The sequence below is a fragment of the Canis lupus genome, chromosome 26 (genome assembly GCF_011100685.1).
Source record: "Canis lupus familiaris isolate Mischka breed German Shepherd chromosome 26, alternate assembly UU_Cfam_GSD_1.0, whole genome shotgun sequence".
Classification (NCBI taxonomy): Eukaryota; Metazoa; Chordata; class Mammalia; order Carnivora; family Canidae; genus Canis; species Canis lupus.
In genome coordinates this window covers 13835380-13854414 of record NC_049247.1, presented here as the reverse complement: position 1 = coordinate 13854414, position 19035 = coordinate 13835380, and the positions used below count along the sequence as shown (strand labels likewise).

Below are 19035 nucleotides of genomic sequence, written 5' to 3'. Positions count from 1 at the left end.
GCGCCCCTCGGGCGGTCCCCCCGGCGCAGGAGGCTCGAGGCGCCCGCCTGGCCGCGGCCCCGGGACCCCGACCCCCGGCTCACCCCCCCGCCCCCGCTTTCCCGCCGCCCGCTCCCGTCGCGCACGCCCCTGGCGCCGAGCACCGTTTCTTGGGCGTCGAGCACCTACTAGATGCCGGGCGCTGGGGGCTTAGCCTTCACATCGGCGCCCCCGCCCCTCGCCCCCATAATATCCCTCCCTTCTTGGGGTCTCCATTCACGCGGGGCGGGGGGGACGTTCCACGGAATGAACCCGAAGGCTCGAATCACTGGGAGCTGTTGGTAAGGCAGAGAAGCGGAGGGGATGAGGGCTTCGCTTTAGGGGGGGTCCCGGGAACTCCCGAGATGGCACGTGAGCTAAACCAGGAGAAAAACCAACCGTGGGAAGATCGGAGAAGACCTTTCCAGAAGGAGCTACAAGGGAGACGGGAAAAGTGGCGCGCAGTCGTATTGCATCTTCCAGATGCTGTGCACCTGCCGTTCCCTCCTCTGGGAATCCCCCCGACCTCGTGAACTCCTCCACAGCTTTCCTGGCTCAGCTCATACCTCGATTCATCTCCCTCAAGTGAGGTCACCTGGTTGTTTATTCCTGTAGCACCCCGTACTTCTCTTGCACAGAACGCAGTTTGTAGATTTAGATTCATGTAATTGCTTGTTAATCTCTCCCCTTTCCTACTGGCTTATCCATTCTTAACTTGGAGTCTGGAGATTAGTGGGCCTTCAATAAGTATTTACTAACAACCCCTTCAGATCATAAGTTTTGTCCCCACTTTACAGATAAAGAAACTGAGCTTACCCCCCCCCCCCAAAAAAAAAGCACACAGCTGGTAATGTGCAGACCCAGGATTTTTTTTCCCCCCCACTCCAGGCCTGATCTTACGTAATCATACAGCCTATATGCCTAAGCCAGCTAGGAACCACTTGGTTACCTTAGTTACCATGATTTTTCAGCACGGGGATATTAACAGCATGGTTATCAACAGCCTGGGCCCCAGAATCAGACAGACCAGTCTAGTTGGGGATCCCAGCAACACCCTCATTTACCCTCCTCTTTTCTTCCAGCAATTCCAGCTCTAGGAAGTTACCCTAAGAGAAGAAACGAGAGGATGAATTCAAGGAATACCACCAAAACTTTGTTTTATAATACTGAACATCAGAAGCAATCTAAATAACTGACAGCAGGCCAGTGGTTTAAAAAAAAAGTTTGCCCCATTAGGATATAAGAAAGATCCTAACTAGAACACCAGCTCCAGGAGAGCTGAGACCCGATCTGTTTGTCCATTTGCTAGGTCTTTAGTGCTCAAGACAGTGCCTGGGACATAGTAACTGCTCTATAATAATTTTTTAAAGAGAATCCGTGAAATATTGTGTAGCTATTAAATATTACATGGAAAAATTTAATCACATCATCACATGACTTAGCAAGAGAAAGCCAGGATACATCAATGTACAGTATGAGGTCAGTAATTTTTTTTAAAGTGCATATGCAGAGAAGCTCTCTAGAGGGGGCCAGATTATGGATTAGAATATACAGATATAAAACAAAAAGACTACTGATTTTCTACAGTGAATGTTAACCTAGCCCAGATTCCTCCAGAAAGCAGAGACTGAGACCTGGGCTGGCAGGTAGCTAGTTATTTGTACTCGTTTTTTCAGAGAATAGAAGTGGGGTGCCAAGAGAAGAGCAAACAGGGGTAGGAGGGACAGCTAATCCAAAGACCATCTTGAGTTGGTCCTGCTGTGAGCAAGTTACACTCCATCCAACGGAGACCTTCCAGGCAGCCTTGAAGTCACCACCAGATTGTCCTCCCAAGGGATCAGAAATGAAAGACAGACTTTATTCACTTACCCATCCTCCATTAGAGAAAGCTTAAAAGTTTTTCATAATCTCCTACTTCCAAACTGAGTTTAACTGAGTTGTTACTTATGTCCCACACCAGGGAAGCAGAGATGCCCTGAGGCAAAAAGCAAGAACTACTCTATGCAGCTAACAGGAGGGACTGTCTGATTGCCCATGCACAAAGCCAATTACCACAGCAATGACAAAGTAAGAGGTGAGTCAAGAGGATGTGATGTGGGGCTTAACAGGAGTCCAATAAGTATTCCTTTCATAATAAAAACAAGGAGTTTTCCTCAGAACCTTTAGCTTACATTCCACTTCAAACTAGATATTTTCCAAATGGAATTCCAAAGGTTAGATTTGTTTTATCTATTTGTGAGTCTAAGTCCAAACATGGCTTTTCTGGTGGCTCTGGAGTTTACAGAACACCTAATATTTAAGACAAAACAATTTTTAACACACCTGATTAGGATGTTCAAAAAATAAATCCTTGTTTTCTCTGGTCCTTTTAAGAGAATTTTTACAAGGCTAATGCAGGCAGGCTAATGGGGCCATTCATCACCCAGAGAAAGCAGGGGTTAAAAAAGGGAGGGGGGAATATACCAAGAAGAAGGAAAATATTGTTCTCTATTCAATATTGCGTACCATTAACTATGTTGATTTTATCTTTCTAATAGTAAATTCCTGGGCCTCCATTTCCTCAAGTGAAAAAAAAAAATTTAAAGATCTTTCCTTCAGAAGGGTTGTAAGGCTGATAGAGGTTTATAAAACTCCTAGCACCTGAAGGGCACACAGTAGGCATTCAGTAAATGCTGGCTAGGATTCATATTAGTAAGTCGGCTGATAGAGATTACATTCAAAATATGCTCTAAGTCTGGTGTTCCACGAGACCCACCTTTTTTCTGTGTCACGTGTTCCTTGCAAGTTCCATCCATTAAAATTCTTTGGTTGCAAGTCTTGCTAGTTTAAGAAGCAATTGAACCAGAATGGCTCACAAAGTTTAAAAGAAAAATAACCAGATCCTCAGAATGCCCAGAATCAGATCAGATTCAGGGATTTCATGATAGGAAGTCATGAACCATCTGTTTCAGATGATGTCACCATCTGTTTTGGATGATGTCACCACCTGTCTTCGATCTTCTAGGACTCAGATGACCCTTTGACCAACATCACCTGGGCATTTGTTAGGAACACGGATTCTCAGCCCATGCTACAGGGTCAGACTTTGGGGGTGTAACCCCAACAAGTGTTTTAATAACCCCTAACGGTGCTCCTGATGCACGGTCCAGTTTGAGAACCAGTACCCCAGAGAATCATCAAGATGGCCTGATTCCTGGGCAGCCCAGGTGGCTCAGCGGTTTAGCGCTGCCTACAGCCCAGGTCGTGATCCTGGAGACCCGGGATCCAGTCCCACGTTAGGCTCCCTGCATGGAGCCTGCTTCTCCCTCTGCCTGTGTCTCTGCCTCTCTCTCTCTCTCTCTCTCTCTCTCTCTCTCTCTCGCTTAAATAAATAAAACCTTTAAAAAAAAAAAAAAAAGATGGCCTGATTCCTTGAAGAGTGGTTGGGGTAGAGGGGTTGTAATGGGCTCAGTTTCCAGGACTATATGAAATGGGGAGGCAAAGTTCCCCAAAACAGAAGAGGCAGGGTGGGATACTGGGACAAACTGAAACATTTACAAGGCTATCACAGGAAAGAGATACTGGAAATTCAGGTGTCCATACCATCAGTGTTCTGTTGCCCGTTGCTGACGTATTGTGTATTCCCCACAAAACCCAAGCTCAGGTCTACCAGAGCCCCAGAAGGATGTCTGAAAAGTGGCCGCCATCTTTCCCACAAGTACCTCCTGTCTCATTCACCCTCCTCAGGCCAGTCACTAGACCACCAAGGTGCAAGGACTTCTTTACCTCTGGGTCAAGGTAAGTCTTAGAAAAGTAGAGAGGGCGAGAGACAAGAGCAGATGTTATTAATTTGTTTGTTCTCAGGTACAAGAAGGTGGATCAAGTTCCTACTGCTGCAGTGACATGTTAAGGGGTTTAAAATAACACACAATTATTCTCTTACAGCTCTAGAGGCCAGAAGTCCAAAAGCAGTTTCACCATGCTGAAACCAAGGTGTTGGCAGGATCACACTTCCTCCAGAAGAGATTCCTGAAGCAAGTTTCCTGCTTGCTCCAGCTTCTAGAACTATGTTCCTAGGCTTGTCCTGTCTCCGCCTTCCTGCCTCCACCTTCCAAGCCAGCAGTGTAGTATTTTACTCCAGTCACTGCCTACCTTCTATCCCTGGGTTCAGGTCCCCCTCTGCCTCTCTTTTATAAGGATACTCATGGTTACCTAAGGCACACCTGGATAACCCAGGATCCCCCTCCTCCTCAAGAGCCTTAATTTAGACACATCTGCAAAAGATTTTTCTTTTTTTTTTTTCCATCTAAGGTAACACTCACAGGTTCCAGGGATTAGGATCTGGATATCTTTGGGGGCCATTATTCAGCCTACTGCACAAAGCCTTCAGTGATCACAGATTCAAATGCCTACAGATAACTCCAGGAAACAAAAATGAGACACATAAGCCAGGTGTATACTGTCCCGAGCTGCAGTGTGGATGCCCATCTAGACAATACTCTGCTCCACCCACCTGTTGGATCTTAATCCAGATCATCTGAAAATAAATATCTTGATTTTTTAATTATTAGCAACAAATTCTTCTTTTTTAAAGAATAAAAGTTTTTGTTAAAAGTGTAAGTTGCATTCGGTAGACTACAAACCCAACAGTTGTTCATTCTTGAACCATCCATGAAGTAGAACAAAACTTCCTTCAACTTACATTAAGATACCTCCTTAGCTCTTGTGAATGGGATGGCAGACTTACACCTCATTTGGGATCATTAACGTGTGAGGAACACCAGGAGATGAATATGAAAAGTAATACAAGGAAATGATGATGATTTCAAAGTATATTGTTTAGACACATCAACAAAAACATCAGAATGATATATAGTCATTTTGAATATCAACATGACCCTGATGTATCACTATGGGTGTTATTGCTCTTTATTGCTATTTTATGCCTCATAATCAACAAGATATAAAATTCTCTGAGGGAAAAAATAAAACTTTGGTCTTTAAAAAAAGAAAAGCTATCTGTAGCAAGAAACAATTTGCTCATTCTTGAGAATTCCCCCATCAATAATTCCTTTAAAAAAATGCTGCAACAGACGGGATTCAGTGTCAGCTGCCAGCTACAGACTTAGTCATTCAAAAGGAAGTTGTCCCATATGGACACCACTCTCCATATCTCTCTCTCTCTCTCATCTCAATCTCCTCCTGCTTTTATTGAAGCCCCCTCCAACCTATCCCTTTAATCTCCCAGCCTGGTCCCAAAACCCATCCCTCTGAAATATTACCTTTTCTCAGAGAAGAAGCAAGTTCTGTCCTCGGGTCCCTTTCATTTCCCTTGAAAATTCAGCTCCAGCCCAATGCTCATCAGAGATGCTTTGCTCAGCCATCTCAGGCACACAAGGAGGAGGTGATGACGTTAGTCCACAAGATGGGTGTTCTCATTCCAGCTTAGACTCTGAGACTCCAAGAGCTAGTTTCTTTGCCTGCTCACTTAAAAAGCAACATGGTATGACAAGCCTGAGTATTTCTGGAGTGGTGCACCACACTCTGGGTGCACATGAAGATATTGTTCTTTTTTTTTTTAAGATTTTATTTGTAAGTAATCTCTACACCCAACATGGGGCTCAAACCCACAACCTGAGATCAAGAGCTGCATGCTTCACCTACTGAGCCAGTGAGGTGCCCCAAGATATTCTTGTTCTTAGCTTGACTTTGACCCCGACTCGTCCAATGAAAGAAGTTCCCCAACATTATTTTTTAAAGTTTTATTTATTTAAGTAATCCCAGAGAATTGAAAACGTGTCTACACAAAAACCTGTAATGAATGTTCATAGCAGCATATTCACAATCACCAAAGGGTGGAAACAGCCTAAATGTCCATCAATGGGTGAATGGATAAACGAAATGCGATCTATATATACAATGAAATATTATTCCACCATAAAAAGGAACAGAGTGCTAATAAATGCTACAACACGGATGAACCTCCAAAACATGCTGAGTGAAAGAAGCCAGTCACAATTCCAATTCCATAGAAAATGGAATTACAAGGGAATTGACCCTTGCCTTAATGGGTAAATTGTCTTATTATTTGTTTGTGTATCTCTCCCATGAGAATGTAGGCTCCCTGACAGTGGCAACCACGTCTACCTTGTTCATCCTTGTGTTCTCAGCCCCTAGCACAGAGCCTGATTCCTAAAATGTGCTTGATAATTGTTGGTTCCGTGGCTGAATGAATGAATAAACAACTGGATCCATGAATGATGGAGCTAAGAGAGGAGTCCCACGTCAGGCTCCCTGCATGGAGCCTCCTTCTCCCTCTGCCTGTGTCTCTGCCTCTCTCTGTCTCTCTCATGAATAAAATAAAGTATTTTAATAAATAAATATTTGTGTTACTGATGAGGCTACAAGTAAAGATATTTACAACCACACACACAGAGAGAGTAGCAGAGAGAAAGATAAATTCACTCCTATAAGAAGGAAGTGAGAGATGTCATTGTAAGTCTCATAAATCTCAACCCAAGTGCTCATATAGGAGATAGAAGTTGCCTGGTCTATTCTACTTTTCAATCTGCTAAAGAGTCTCCTCTCCTTTTCATTTTAATAGAAAAATCACTCTGAGCACTTTGGAACTCTAATTACAGGTGACACACAAATGGAAAGAAAAATAGGAAATCAAACATTTGAGCCAATAAGTTACAATTTATATGAGCACTTAATAGCAGCAAAGTGCCCTAAGCCACTCAGGATTCCCTCAAAGCACTTTGCAGATGGACATCTCAGGAGCTGTCGTGGGGATGAAGTCAGAAACATCTATAATGTGCCTGAGTTCTTTGGATACGCGTCATTGTTGTGAATTCTAATGTCTGTCTTCCCGAGATTTCTCCAAGGTCGATGCCATGTAAGACCTTCAGACTGCAATCTGGCTCTAGCTCACCTCTGCAGCCTGGTCTCTGAACACTTTCCCCCTTCAATCTCTAATCATCTCAAACCCTTCCAGCTTTCCCCTCCATCAAGCTCTCTCATCCCCTAAAACTCTCACCCCCCTCTTGCCTACACCTGCCTAACCCCTGCCAAGTTTTGTTTTAGAGGACACTTTCTCAAAGAAACCTTCCTTTCCTTCTTCCTTCTTCAGACTGAGTTAGGTTCTGTATTACTTAGGACTTTTAGGTTGACTTTCGCTTCTGCGTGTAGGGAGCTTGGAAGGCTCCACTCTGTCCTAACAAGTTAAAAACTGAATGAAGAATCATCAACTCTTCTTGGATCTGTAACACAAGACAGAGAAAACCACTGCCCCTAAAAGTGGAAACAGGTGAATACAGGGAGTCCTAGCTTACCAAAGTGGACTCACAGGTGGAAACCAAGGCCATGGTAGGAAAGCCTGAGCTGTAATTGACAAATTGCTGGAGACTCTGGTGGACGAGTCTGAGAGTTAAAAGCTCCCTCTGGACCTAGTCACAGACAGAAGGGGCCCACGCTTTTTGGAGCTTTTCTCCTAGGAGCTTGATCAAGGTCTCACAATAAATATAGGGGGAAGAAGTCTTCTCTTGTTTCTAGCAAAGAAAGGAGAAAAGAATCATTCTGAAATACACCAGAATACTCTGTTGTTCTTAATAAGACCTGCACTCAAGAGAAACTATTAACCAGAGCTTAACCTGCTAGAGTATTATCAGAGCCTAACTCATCTGGGGGAAGGGAAATGCCCAAATCCCATTAGTTCCAGCCTTCCACATGGAGAAAGGAATTCCAGCCCATTCTGGCCATCCTGTCCCCCCTAGGGGAGAGAAAAAAAACTGAGAAACATGAAATTCACATTATAGAGGTATAGACTTACTTAAACACAGACCTAATCATGGGACTATGGAATGCTTCTGCCTCCCCACACCTCACACCATATTACTAAAGCTCTATTTATAACAGTTCCTTTAACCTAATATGGTATGTCAAGCTATCAAGAAGAAATTGAAAAGCATTCTAAATGGAAAACACACACACACACAATTTGAAGAGATGGAGCGAGCACCAAAACCAGAAACAGCAGAGATGTTGGAATTATCTGACCAGACATTTAAAACAACAATGATTAATATGCTGAAAGCTCTCATGGGTAAAGTAGACAGCATGCAAGGACAGATGGGCAATGTAAGCAGAGAGATGGAACTCTTAAGAAAGAACCAAAAAGAAATGCTAGAGATAAAAAAACTGTAACAGAGAGGCACCTGGGTGGCTCAGTGGTTAAGTGTTTGCCTTCACCTCAGGTCATGATCCTGGGGTTTTGGGAAGGAGTCCTTCATCGGCCTCCCCCTGGGGAGCCTGCTTCTCCCTCTGCCTATGTCTCTGCCTCTTTCTCTGTGTCTCTCATGAATAAATAAACAAAATCTTTTTAAAAAAATCCAACTATATCAATAATCGCTTTGAATATCAATGGTCCAAATGCACCAATTAAAAGACAAATTGTCTGAATGGATTAAAAAACAATACCTAACTCTATGTTGTCTATAAGAAGCCCACGTTAAAATAGAGACACATCTAGATTAAAAGTAAATCTTCCTCTCCAAGAGTAAATGGAGAAAAATATACCATGTTAGTACCACTATATAGCAGGAGTAGCTATATTAATTTCAGACAGAGCAGACTTCAGAGCAAAAAAAGGTATCAGGGATACAGAGGGCATTACATAATGATAAAGAGGTCAATTCTCCAAGAAGGTAACAATCCTTAACTTGTATATGCCTTGTATTTGAAAGCCTAAAACTATGTGGCAAAAAAAAAAAAAAATGTAGAATTGCAAGAAGACATAGATGAATCCACTACCATAGTTGGAGACTTCAACACCCCTCTATTAGAAATGGACAGATCAGCAGGCATAAAATCAGTAAGGACATAGTCAAACTCAACAACACTGTCAATCAGCTGGATGTAAATGACATTTGTAGACTTCATCCAACAACAGCAGAATACACATCCTTCTTAACCTCACCTGGAAGATCCACCAAGATAGATGACATTCTGGGTCATAACATACACCTTCAAAGTTTTAAAAAGTAGAAATCATACAATGTCTGTTTTCAGGCCACAGTGGAATTAAAATTAAGGGGAATTACTATGAAATCAATAACAGAAAGATAATCAGAAAATCCCCAAATACATGAAGATTAAATACACTTCTAAACAACGCATGAAGAAGAAATCTCAAGAGAAAATCTTAAAATATTTTGAACTAAATAAAAACACAACCTATCAAAGTTTGTGGGATGCAGGGAAAACAGTGTTTAGAGGAAAATTAATAGCATCAAATGCATATGTTAGACAGGAAGAGACAGGTGCCTGGATGCCTAAGTGGTTGAGCATCTGCCTTCGGTTCAGGTCATGATCCCAGGGTCCTGGGATCAAGTCCCATATAGGGCTCCCCACAGGGAGCCTGCTTCTCCTTCTACTGATATCTCTGCCTCTCTCTGTGTCTATTATGAATAAATAAATAAAATCTTAAAAAAAAAGAAAGGAAGATAAAATCATAATCTAAGTTTCTACCTTAGGAAACTAGAAAAAGAAGAGCAAATTAAATTCAGAGTAAGCAGAAGAAAGACATAATAAGAGAACAGAAATCAGTGAGATTGAAAACAGAATCAGGACGCCTGGGTGGCTTAGCGGTTGGGTGCCTGCCTTTGGCTCAGAGTGTGATCTCACCGTCCTGGGATCGAGTCCCATTGTCAGGCTCCCTGCATGGAGCCTGCTTCTCCCTCTGCTTACGTCTCTGCCTCTCTCTCTCTGTGTCTCTCATGAATAAATAAATAAAATCTTATAAAAAACCCAGAAAATTGATAGACAAACATCAATGATAACAAACGCTGATGCTTTGAAAAGATCAGTAAATTAATAAACCTCTAGCGAGTCAAACTAAGAAAAAAGAATATAAATTACTAATACTAAACATAAAAGAGGGGATATCGTTATAGATCTCACAGACATTTTATTTTAAGGAGAAATTCTTAAAAAAAATTTTTTTTAATTTATTTAAGAGAGAAAGAGAGAGCACCAGCAGGGGGGAAGAAGGAGAAGCAAGCTTCCTGCTGAGCAGGGAGTCTGATGTGGGGCTCAATCCCAGGACCCTGGGATCATGACCTGAGCTGAAGGCAGATACTTAATGGACTGAACCACCCAGGTGCCCAGGTCTCATGGACATCTAAAGGACTATTATGAACAACTTCATGACCACAAATTTAATAAATGAGATGGGCCAAATCCTTGTAAGGTACCATCTGGCAAAACTCACACAGGAAGAAATAGATTATCTGAATAGGTTTGTGTCTATTAAAGAAATTGAATCAATTATTAATAGCCTTCCAGGACAGAAAGCACCAAGCCCAGATGGGTTCTCTGGTGAATTCTACTATACCTTTGAGGAATAAATCATACCAATTCTCTCCAATCTATTTCAGAGGATAGAAGCAGAGGGAATATTTTTTAACTCTTTCTATGAGGACAGCATTGCCCTAATAACAAAACCAAAGTCATTACCAGAAAAGAACACCATAGACTAATGTCTCTCATGAACACAGAGAAAAAAGTCCTCAACAAAATGTTAGCAACCAAATCCAACAATGTATAAAAAGAATTACAACACAATGACTCTGATATTGTGATTTATAAGAATAATATGTATTTGGTCATTCAGATTATCAAAATATATTTCTAATATATATTTAGTCTTCCTCCATGGTTCCTACCTCACAGCTCCCAAAAATCCTTGGAATTTCCTAAGTGTTGAGAGTGATACTGGACATAATGTTTTTAAAATAATGCATATAAGTATTCTATAGTATGAATATATCACATTTCATTTATCCACTTTCCTTTTGGAGTTATTTTTGTTGCTTCTAAATTTTGCTTATTTTGAACAATGCTGCAATGAACATCTTTGAGCACTAATGGGAGATTTTCTCTAGTGCAGCAGATACTATCATTTCCTCCTCCTTCCTTGCCAATAAAGTCCTGTTTTTTTAAAGATTTTATTTATTTATTCAGAGAGAGAGGCAGAAACATAGGCAGAGGGAGAAGCAGGCTCCCTATGGGGAGCCTGATGCAGGATTCGATCCCAGGACCCCGGGATCATGCCCTGAGCCAAAGGCAGATGCTCAACCACTGAGCCACCCAGGTGCCCTCCTAAAGTCCTGATTTTGCTTGAATATTTTGTACCCAACCACAAGGAATAAATCAGAATTTGTCTAAGACAGAGATTGGCAAAAATTTTTTATAAAAGGCAAATTAGTAAATATTCTAGGTTCACAGGTCATACAGCTTCTGTCACACATGCTCAATTCTGCTGTTAAAATGAGACACAGATGATGTATACACAGATGAGTGTGTTTCAATAAAACTTTATTTACAAAAATAAATCGATTCACCAATGAAGACATACAAATAGCAAATAAGCGTATGTAAAAATGGGAAACGTCATTCTCTATTACGCAAAAGCAAATTAAAACCACAACTACGTATCTATTAGAATGGCTGTAATTTAAAAAAATAGTGATAACACCAAATGCTGGAGAAGATGCAGAGAAGCTGAGATCACTCATCTACTGCTTGTGGGAATGCAAAATGGTATAGCCACTCCGGAAACAGTTTGGTAGATTCTTAAAAAACTAGATCTACAACTATCATATGACCCAATAATTGCATTCCTGGGCATTTATCCCAGAAAAACGAAAACTTATGCTCACACAAAGGCCTGGACATGAATGCGTATAGCAGGTTTATTTTCCCTGGCCCCAAACTGGAAATGACCCAGATGTTCTTTGATGAGTGAATGATTTAACAAATTATGGTCTATCCATACCACGTAATCAGTATCTTTACAGTGGTGATGGATACATGAACCTACACAGAGGATTAAATTGTACAGAAGTTAACATATGCACACATATACAAACTCCAAGCACAAGTAAAACTGGGGAAATCTGAATAACAGCAGTGGATTATATCAATGTCAATATACTGGCTATGGTATGATATTAGAGTTTTGCCATCTATTACCATTGGGGAACACTGGGCAAAGTGTAGAAGGGATCTTTATATTATTTCAATAATTGCATGAGAATCTATAATTATTCAATACAAATTTCTTTTTAAAATATCAGATGGCTCAGTCAGTTAAGTGGCTGACTCTTGATTTCAGCTTAGGTCATGATCTCAGGGTCCTGGGATCCAGCCCAGGCTCCTTGCTCAGCAGGGAGTCAGCTTCAGGATTCTTATTCTGTCTGCCCCCAACACCCTCGGGCTTGTGCATGCTTTCTCTTTAAAATAAATAAATAAATAGGGTGCCTGGGTAGCTCAGTCAGTAAATTGGCTGCCTTCGGCTCAGCTCATGATCTCAGGGTCCTGGGGTGGAGCCCCACATGAGGCTCCCTGCTTAGCAGGAAGCCTGCTTCTCCCTCTTCTGCTCCTCCTGCTTGTGCACACACACACTCTCTGTGTCAAATAAATAAATAAATAAAATCCTTTTTTTTTTTTTTAAGATTTTATTTATTTATTCATGAGAGACACAGAGAGAAAGAGAGGCAGAGACACTGGCAGAGGGAGAAGCAGGCTCCATGCAGGAAGCCTGACATGGGACTTGATGCCAAGTCCCCAGGATCAGGCACCGGGCTGAAGGCAGCGCCAAACCGCTGAGCCACCCGGGCTGCCCAAATAAATAAAATCTTAAATAAATAAATAAATAAATAAATAAATAAATAAATAAATAAATAAATAAATAAATCTTTGTTAAAAATTACTTTAAAAGCACAAAATAAAAACACAAAACAAGATGGAAGGTTGAATTTGGCCTGCAGGCCATAGTTTGCCAAACCCTGATAAAGGCAATAACGGTGAGGCAGAGACTGTCAGCTCTCCCTTTTGGTAACAGAGCTTTAACATATATTAGCTAGGGACAGTGCTGCTTAGCTAAAAGACTACATTTCCCAGCATCCCATGTAGGTGTGGCCTTGTGAAATGAAGGTGTTAAATGGTAATTCTGGGAATGTAAGAAGTGTGGTGGGAATTCAAGAGGCTATGTTGGATCATGAGACAGTGTGTTGTGTCTCCAAAGGCTCTAGGGATGAATCTTTCCTTGCTTCTCTCCCAGCTTTTGGTGGTTTTCAGCATTCCTTGGTGCTCCTTGGTTTGTGCCAGCATGACTCCAGTCTCTGCCTCCCGTTGGTGTCTGTACAAATTTCCATTGTATAAGGAAACCAGTCATTGGATTAGGTCCCCACCCCCCTAATTCCATATGACCTCATCTTAACTTGTTTACACTTGCAAAGAAAGATCCTACCTTCCATTAAGGTCGAATTCATAGCTTTCAGTTGGGGATGAACTTGTGAGAACTTCTGAAAACACAATTCAGCCCAGTACATGTGTGATATCTGGAGCTGTGGCGGCCAGCTTACTGCCGTGAGATAATCCTGAGGGCTAAAATCAACATAGTAAGGATGGTGGAGCAGAAGCATAGGCATAGTCTGATTCTTAATGAAAATTTGCACTCTAAACCCAATCTTAAATTTCCCTTTCTCTGGATTAGGGATTGACACACTTTTTCTATACAGGGCCAGAGGGTAATATTTTAGATGTTGCAGGCCATACAATTTCTGTTGCAACTACTTAACTCTGCTGTCACAGCACAAAAGCAGCCAGAAATAATGCCTAAATGAATGAACATAACTGTGTTTCAATAAAATTATTACAGAAACAGGCAGTTGGCCAACTGGTCCACATACCATAGTTTGCCAACGCCTGCTCTGGACTTGTCAAGCAAATAATAAAAATCCTTATGATTTAAGACTCTACCAGTTGGATTTTCTGTTACTTGTACCAAATACATACTAACTGATACACCCAGGACAGGGTTTCTCACAGGTACTATTGACTTTTTGGGACAGATAATTTGTTATCTGATCATCCAAGGTTGTTAAGTAGCATCCCAAGCCTGTACCCATTAGATGCTTGCAGCACCCTTCAGTTTTGATAACCAAAAAATATCTCCAGACACTGCCAAATGTCTCCTGGGGAGCAAAATTGCTCCTTGTTGAGAAGCACTGATCTGGAAATAGCTAGAAATGGAATCACCTGGTCACAGGGCATGTGTCTGTTCAGCTCTTCCTGGTTTGCCAAACCGCCGTCTCGCATTTACCCTCATTTACCCTTTCAACAGTATAATTTCAAGTCTAGCGATTCACTTGTTTAAACTCAGCTCAGTTGCCTTCAATACAGTGATTATTGCCTGAGCAAAGGACAATATGTCTGAATTTTCACAGCAGGAGTGCAGCTTTAATCAACCCTATGTCTTGTGACTCCAATAATCAAGGCATTAGGTTTTATTTAAGTGAGGTTTACCCTTTACACTTAAAGTATTGATGAGACTATAATTATGGGCTGGTTAATTTTTTTCTCCCCCTGCTGTGGACATTCGTTTGCTGTTTCCTCTTTACTTACAACAAAAAGACCCTTAAGGGAGAGGTATCAAATGAATAATTAGGAGATCCCTGGAGAAAGAGTTACCCTATTTTTTCAGGTATCAGAGGGTGAAAAAGGATAAATGTGAGAGATGAGAGCTGTCCTACTCTGGGTCTATTGAATGGAGGGAACTTTCCTGGGAATAACTGTGATGTAATTGAATATCGGACTCAACTGAAATCTGAGTCCTCTTGTTTTCCCAGTGGGTTTGGGTCAGGGTCCCAGTTCTGTTTCTTAAGTGGATGCTTAATAATCCCAATAGAATAACGAGGACCATAACTAATATTTATTGAGTGCCAAATACTTTGCTCAACACTGATCATTCTCTCTTTTAATCCTCATAGCAAGCCAGTGAGGTAGATACTATGATCACTATTCCTATTTTACAGATGGGAAAGTTGGAGGCTCAGAGAGGTAAAAAAAATACGCCCAAGGCACCTACCTATTACGTGGTGGGGCTAGGGTTCAAACTCAGATCTTTCTGGCTCAGAGTGTCAAACCACTCTGCTGTAACTCTGACTTCGATTCAAGAACTCTGTTGTTCACCAAGCCGACTCCTGGCATCAAATCTGGCCCTGGCATTAATACATGGCTTCAGGAAACACAGCTGTTTGGAGGAGGCAACAGCTGTTCATTCATTTACCACTTCACCAAGCCACACGAATTAAAACACCATAAGGTAAGGCTCACTCAGTCTCAAACACCAGGATAGGTAATTATTGCTTTAATTAAAGAAAAAAATACCCCTCCCCCTCCTGCTCAAAACACTTGAGTATTGATTTCTGTAAGAGGGAAGGGAATGATCGGGGCAGGAAATTTTTGTATGTTCTTGATGATAATTCTATATTGTGTATGTTTGAAAGAGAAAAAGACAAATCAGGATGCTTCCCATTCATTCAGTCCCTCACTCATTCATTGAGTCTGTCTTTCAACGAATATTTACTGAACATCTGTTATGTGCTAAGCCCAGTGTGCAGCACTGGGACACCGTAGGAAACCTTCATGGATGAGAAAAATCTGTCTTATTTCTTTACGAGAGAGAGGCTGCACATCCTTGCATCTTGTAGGGACAGTTTTCTCTGAATAAGGCACTAACTTGATTTCATTAACTATTTCTCGAATCATCCCCTAAAGCCTATCCTCCCTTAAAAACTTCCAGCAGGACATGGAAGAGGAAGAAGGGAACGTGTAAATGGTCCTAGAACTCAGCCCTTCTCAAGAACCCAGGAAAAGGTGCAAGTGCATACCCGCCAGTCAAAGTGGCCATGGTCTGGCAAGTATCTGCTTCTAACTTCCCATTTAGGACATCCCCTGTCCCTCTATTGCCTCTATATTCATCTGCTAGGGCTGCCATAACAAAGTGCCACAACACTGGGTGGCTTAAACAACAGAAAATTATTTTCTCAGATAATAATAAAACTCTTAAGGAGTTGGCAGGGCTGGTTTCTCCTGAAGCCTCCCTTCTTGGCTTGCAGATGGCCGCCTCCTAGCACTCCTGGTGTCTCTCCCTCTTTATATCGGGACACAAGGCTTATTGGATTAGGGTCCACCCTCATGACCTAATTAACCTTAATTACCTCTTTAAAGGCCTTGTCTCCCATTATGGTCACCCTGAGGTCCTGGAGGTTAGGGCTTCCACATAGGAATTTTGGGGGAGACACAATTCATTCCGTTAATAGCCTCTCTCCCTCTTCCCAAGTGCCCAGTGGTGACATAATGCTAATGAGCACACACCCTGGAGCCAGACAGCGATGTGACCTTGGATAAGTTCTTTAAACATTTTGCCTCCATTTGTTCATCCCTAATATCCAACTAATAATAGTACCCATCCAATTACCTAGGATTGTTAGGAAGGTAAATAGAGTTAATAGGCCTTAGACCAGTACCAAGTACTAAATAAGTACTATATAAGAGTTTATTAAATTGAACATTTAAAGGAAAAACTCATTTTTTAAAAGATGCTATTTATTTGACAGCACACAAGCAGGGGGAGTGACAGGCAGAGGGAGAGGGAGAAGCAGGTTCCCCCTTCAAGTAGGGAGTCCAAGGTGGGGCTTGATCCCAGGGTCCTGGGATCATGACCTGAGCAGAAGGCAGATACCTAACCGGCTGAGCCACCTAGGCGCCCCCAAAACTCATTTTTACTGAAGTGTTAGGAGGGTGTAATGTTACTGCCCCAAAGAATTTGCCTTTTCTGATTGATACTAATGTCAGTGACGGAACAGCCAATTCACAATAGGGGAATCTTATATAATTGAGGGTGCAGGTCCTGCAACATTCTCCAAAGCAGACTGCTTAGTGACTACATAATCTACTTTAAAATCTTAATAGTAGCCACATTTATTAAATGCTAACAATGCACTGGACACCATGCTGAGAGCTTTACCAGTATGAGCTTTTTTTAAAAAAAGATTTTATTTATTTATTCATGAGAGACACATAGAGAGAGGCACGGACATAAGTAGGGGGAGAAGCAGGCTCCCTGTGGGGAGCCTGATGCAGGACTTGATCCCAGGATCCCAGGATCATGACCTGAGCCAAAGGCAGATGCTCACCACTGAGCCACCGAGGTGTCCCTGAGTATAGGCTTACTTAATTCTCATAAGGTAGGTACTATTTCCACTTTACAGATGAGAACGTGGAGGTTCCAAAAAGTCTCATTTCTAGGCCAACTTCCCCAGTTCGTGAATGGTAGGGATAGGGCCAAAGAACTCCAGTATGAGCAAATCAGGGACTGTCAGATGTAGAGTATGGAGAGGGGGATGTCTTCTCTTTTCTCCAACTTCCCATCACCCTTCACTTTTCCCTCTGCTGAGTGACACATCCCCACGGCCAAGGCTGCACTCTCTTTGCTACAGAAAACATCCAAGCGGCTGGGACCCAACCCAGCGCCACCTTGCGAGCCTAGCATTTCAAGGGGGCAGGCTTCCAAACAGGGTAATAATCGTCCCATTAAAATTAATGTCCATGAAGTGAGCCGTTAAAAGCGTGCAGATTAAAAAGGGGGGGAGGGAATTGTTCAATTTAAATCCAAAGGGCTTTTCAAATAGACACTGTATCTTCATTCTTGGAACGCTACACCGGGCAGTGGATCAGGTCCCCTCTGCAAAGACTAGGGGGGATTAAGGAGGTGAGTCCCAGGAGAGTGAGGAAGTGGTGCTGGCCAGAAGCAAAGGGAACCAAGGTTTATTCAGGGCCCGCTGCATGCCAGGTGCTTGGCATACATTTCTCTCATTTAATCTCTGCCCCAATCCTGGGAGGGAGGTATTATTATTCCCAGATTACAGGGGGCAGTATAAAACCATGGTTAAGTGCTTACAGTCTGCAGCATTGCTGCCCTAATTTAGATCCAGGATTATTCTTCACTAACTCTTTGAACTTGGGCAAGAGGCCTTACCTCCCTGTGCCTCAGTTTCTTCATCTGTAAAATAGGATAGTAATAGCAGCCACCTCCCCCCTCTCAAGTGTTGGGGGATTTACTTAAGGCAGCCCCGCGGGGCCCTGAGCCCCAGAACCTGCACAGAAGGCACTCAGAAGCGGAAGTGTTGATCCTTACTAAAGATAGGAAAAGTCTGGGTGAGGGCAGGGCCCACCAAGATCACACTGCAGAGCTGGGACCTGAGACCTGACCCTGCTGGAGGCCCCGGGAAGTCTCTCTGCAGGACAAACGCAAACCCAAACGATGTTCCTAGTCTTGAGAATGTTTTTCAAGAGACCAAAGGACTGGGGCCTTGGCAGCCTTCTGCCAGAGGGTAAAGACACCATCGAAGTTTCCTCATCAGGTCCCAGACAGCTGGCCTGCAGCCACCTCTCACTCCTCCAGTTTCTTGAATCCCAAAGTTATCTGAATCCCATTAAATTTAAGATCAGAGAAGGGCTCGTTATCTGCCCCCAAATCCTGAGCGTCCCTCGCCCATCGGTACCTTCGCGAGCGGGGACGACTCCAGCCTTTCCAGGCGAAAGTCCCCTGAGCCCCTCCCCCTCGTCGGCTCCTTAGCGTCTCCAAATGCGTCGCCAACTGTAACCCTGGAAAAGGATATTCACAAGGAAGCACACAAAAATAAGTTTCCTTCCAGAAAGCCCTTCGCGAGGGTCTTTCGGGCGCGCGCCCCTGCGGCTGGGGACGACCTCCAAGCCCCCACCCCGCCTCCAGCGAGCTCTCCCGAGGCGCCGGGGTTGCCTTAGGGTCTGGCCGGGAGGCCCGGAGCGGGGCGGGGGCGAGTGTCGGGTGTGTTCAGACGCGAAGCCTGTAGGTGCCGAGTCCGACCTGAGAGTGGGCAAGTCGGGTTGGATCTGGCTCTCCCAGGAGACTCTGGAGTCAACCCCCCTCCCCCAAACAACACAATAGCCTCGGAGTATTTTTGAATAATGCAGCCGAATTCTCTATCAGCTTCATCCAAAACGGCAAACAAGCCTGCTTCCCTCGCCAAATCGGAAGCAGAGCTGAATTCAGGAAAAAGGGAAGGAGAAGGCCTTCCCTCGCGCTCTCCGCCTCGGCGGGGGTCCCACGCGACCCCCCAAGCCCGGGCCCGGGCGGCGGGGGCCCGG

General features: G+C 43.1%; 1 protein-coding gene and 1 long non-coding RNA gene across 13 annotated transcripts in view; one reads left to right on the top strand and one right to left on the bottom strand.

Annotated features, from left to right (window-relative positions):
- The first annotated feature begins 86 nt into the window (after window positions 1–86).
- Window positions 87–6342, top strand: LOC111092578. Of its 11 annotated transcripts, none has more exons than XR_005379227.1 (5): window positions 87–320; window positions 502–603; window positions 1101–2092; window positions 3657–3795; window positions 3943–6342. It is a non-coding gene; the product is annotated as an uncharacterized LOC111092578 (long non-coding RNA). The 11 variants fall into 11 exon arrangements; XR_005379225.1 differs by having other exon boundaries at window positions 87–603; window positions 1101–1497; window positions 1979–2092; XR_005379221.1 differs by having other exon boundaries at window positions 87–603; window positions 1101–1497; window positions 1588–2092.
- Window positions 6343–12762: 6420 nt separating this feature from the next.
- RNFT2 (ring finger protein, transmembrane 2) overlaps window positions 12763–19035 on the bottom strand; it is a 96917-nt gene continuing 90644 nt past the window's right edge. The window contains exons 11-12 of one of the 2 annotated variants that reach the window (XR_005379216.1): window positions 13310–13446; window positions 12764–13198 (exon numbers count right to left, since the gene is read on the bottom strand). Coding sequence is in view for 1 of the 2 variants with exons in the window: in XM_038575217.1 (XP_038431145.1) it covers window positions 13378–13446 (69 nt within the window). In the remaining variant the exon portion in view is untranslated. Of the gene's footprint in view, window positions 13447–19035 lie in introns of both variants that reach the window. The other variant, XM_038575217.1, reaches the window with a different exon arrangement.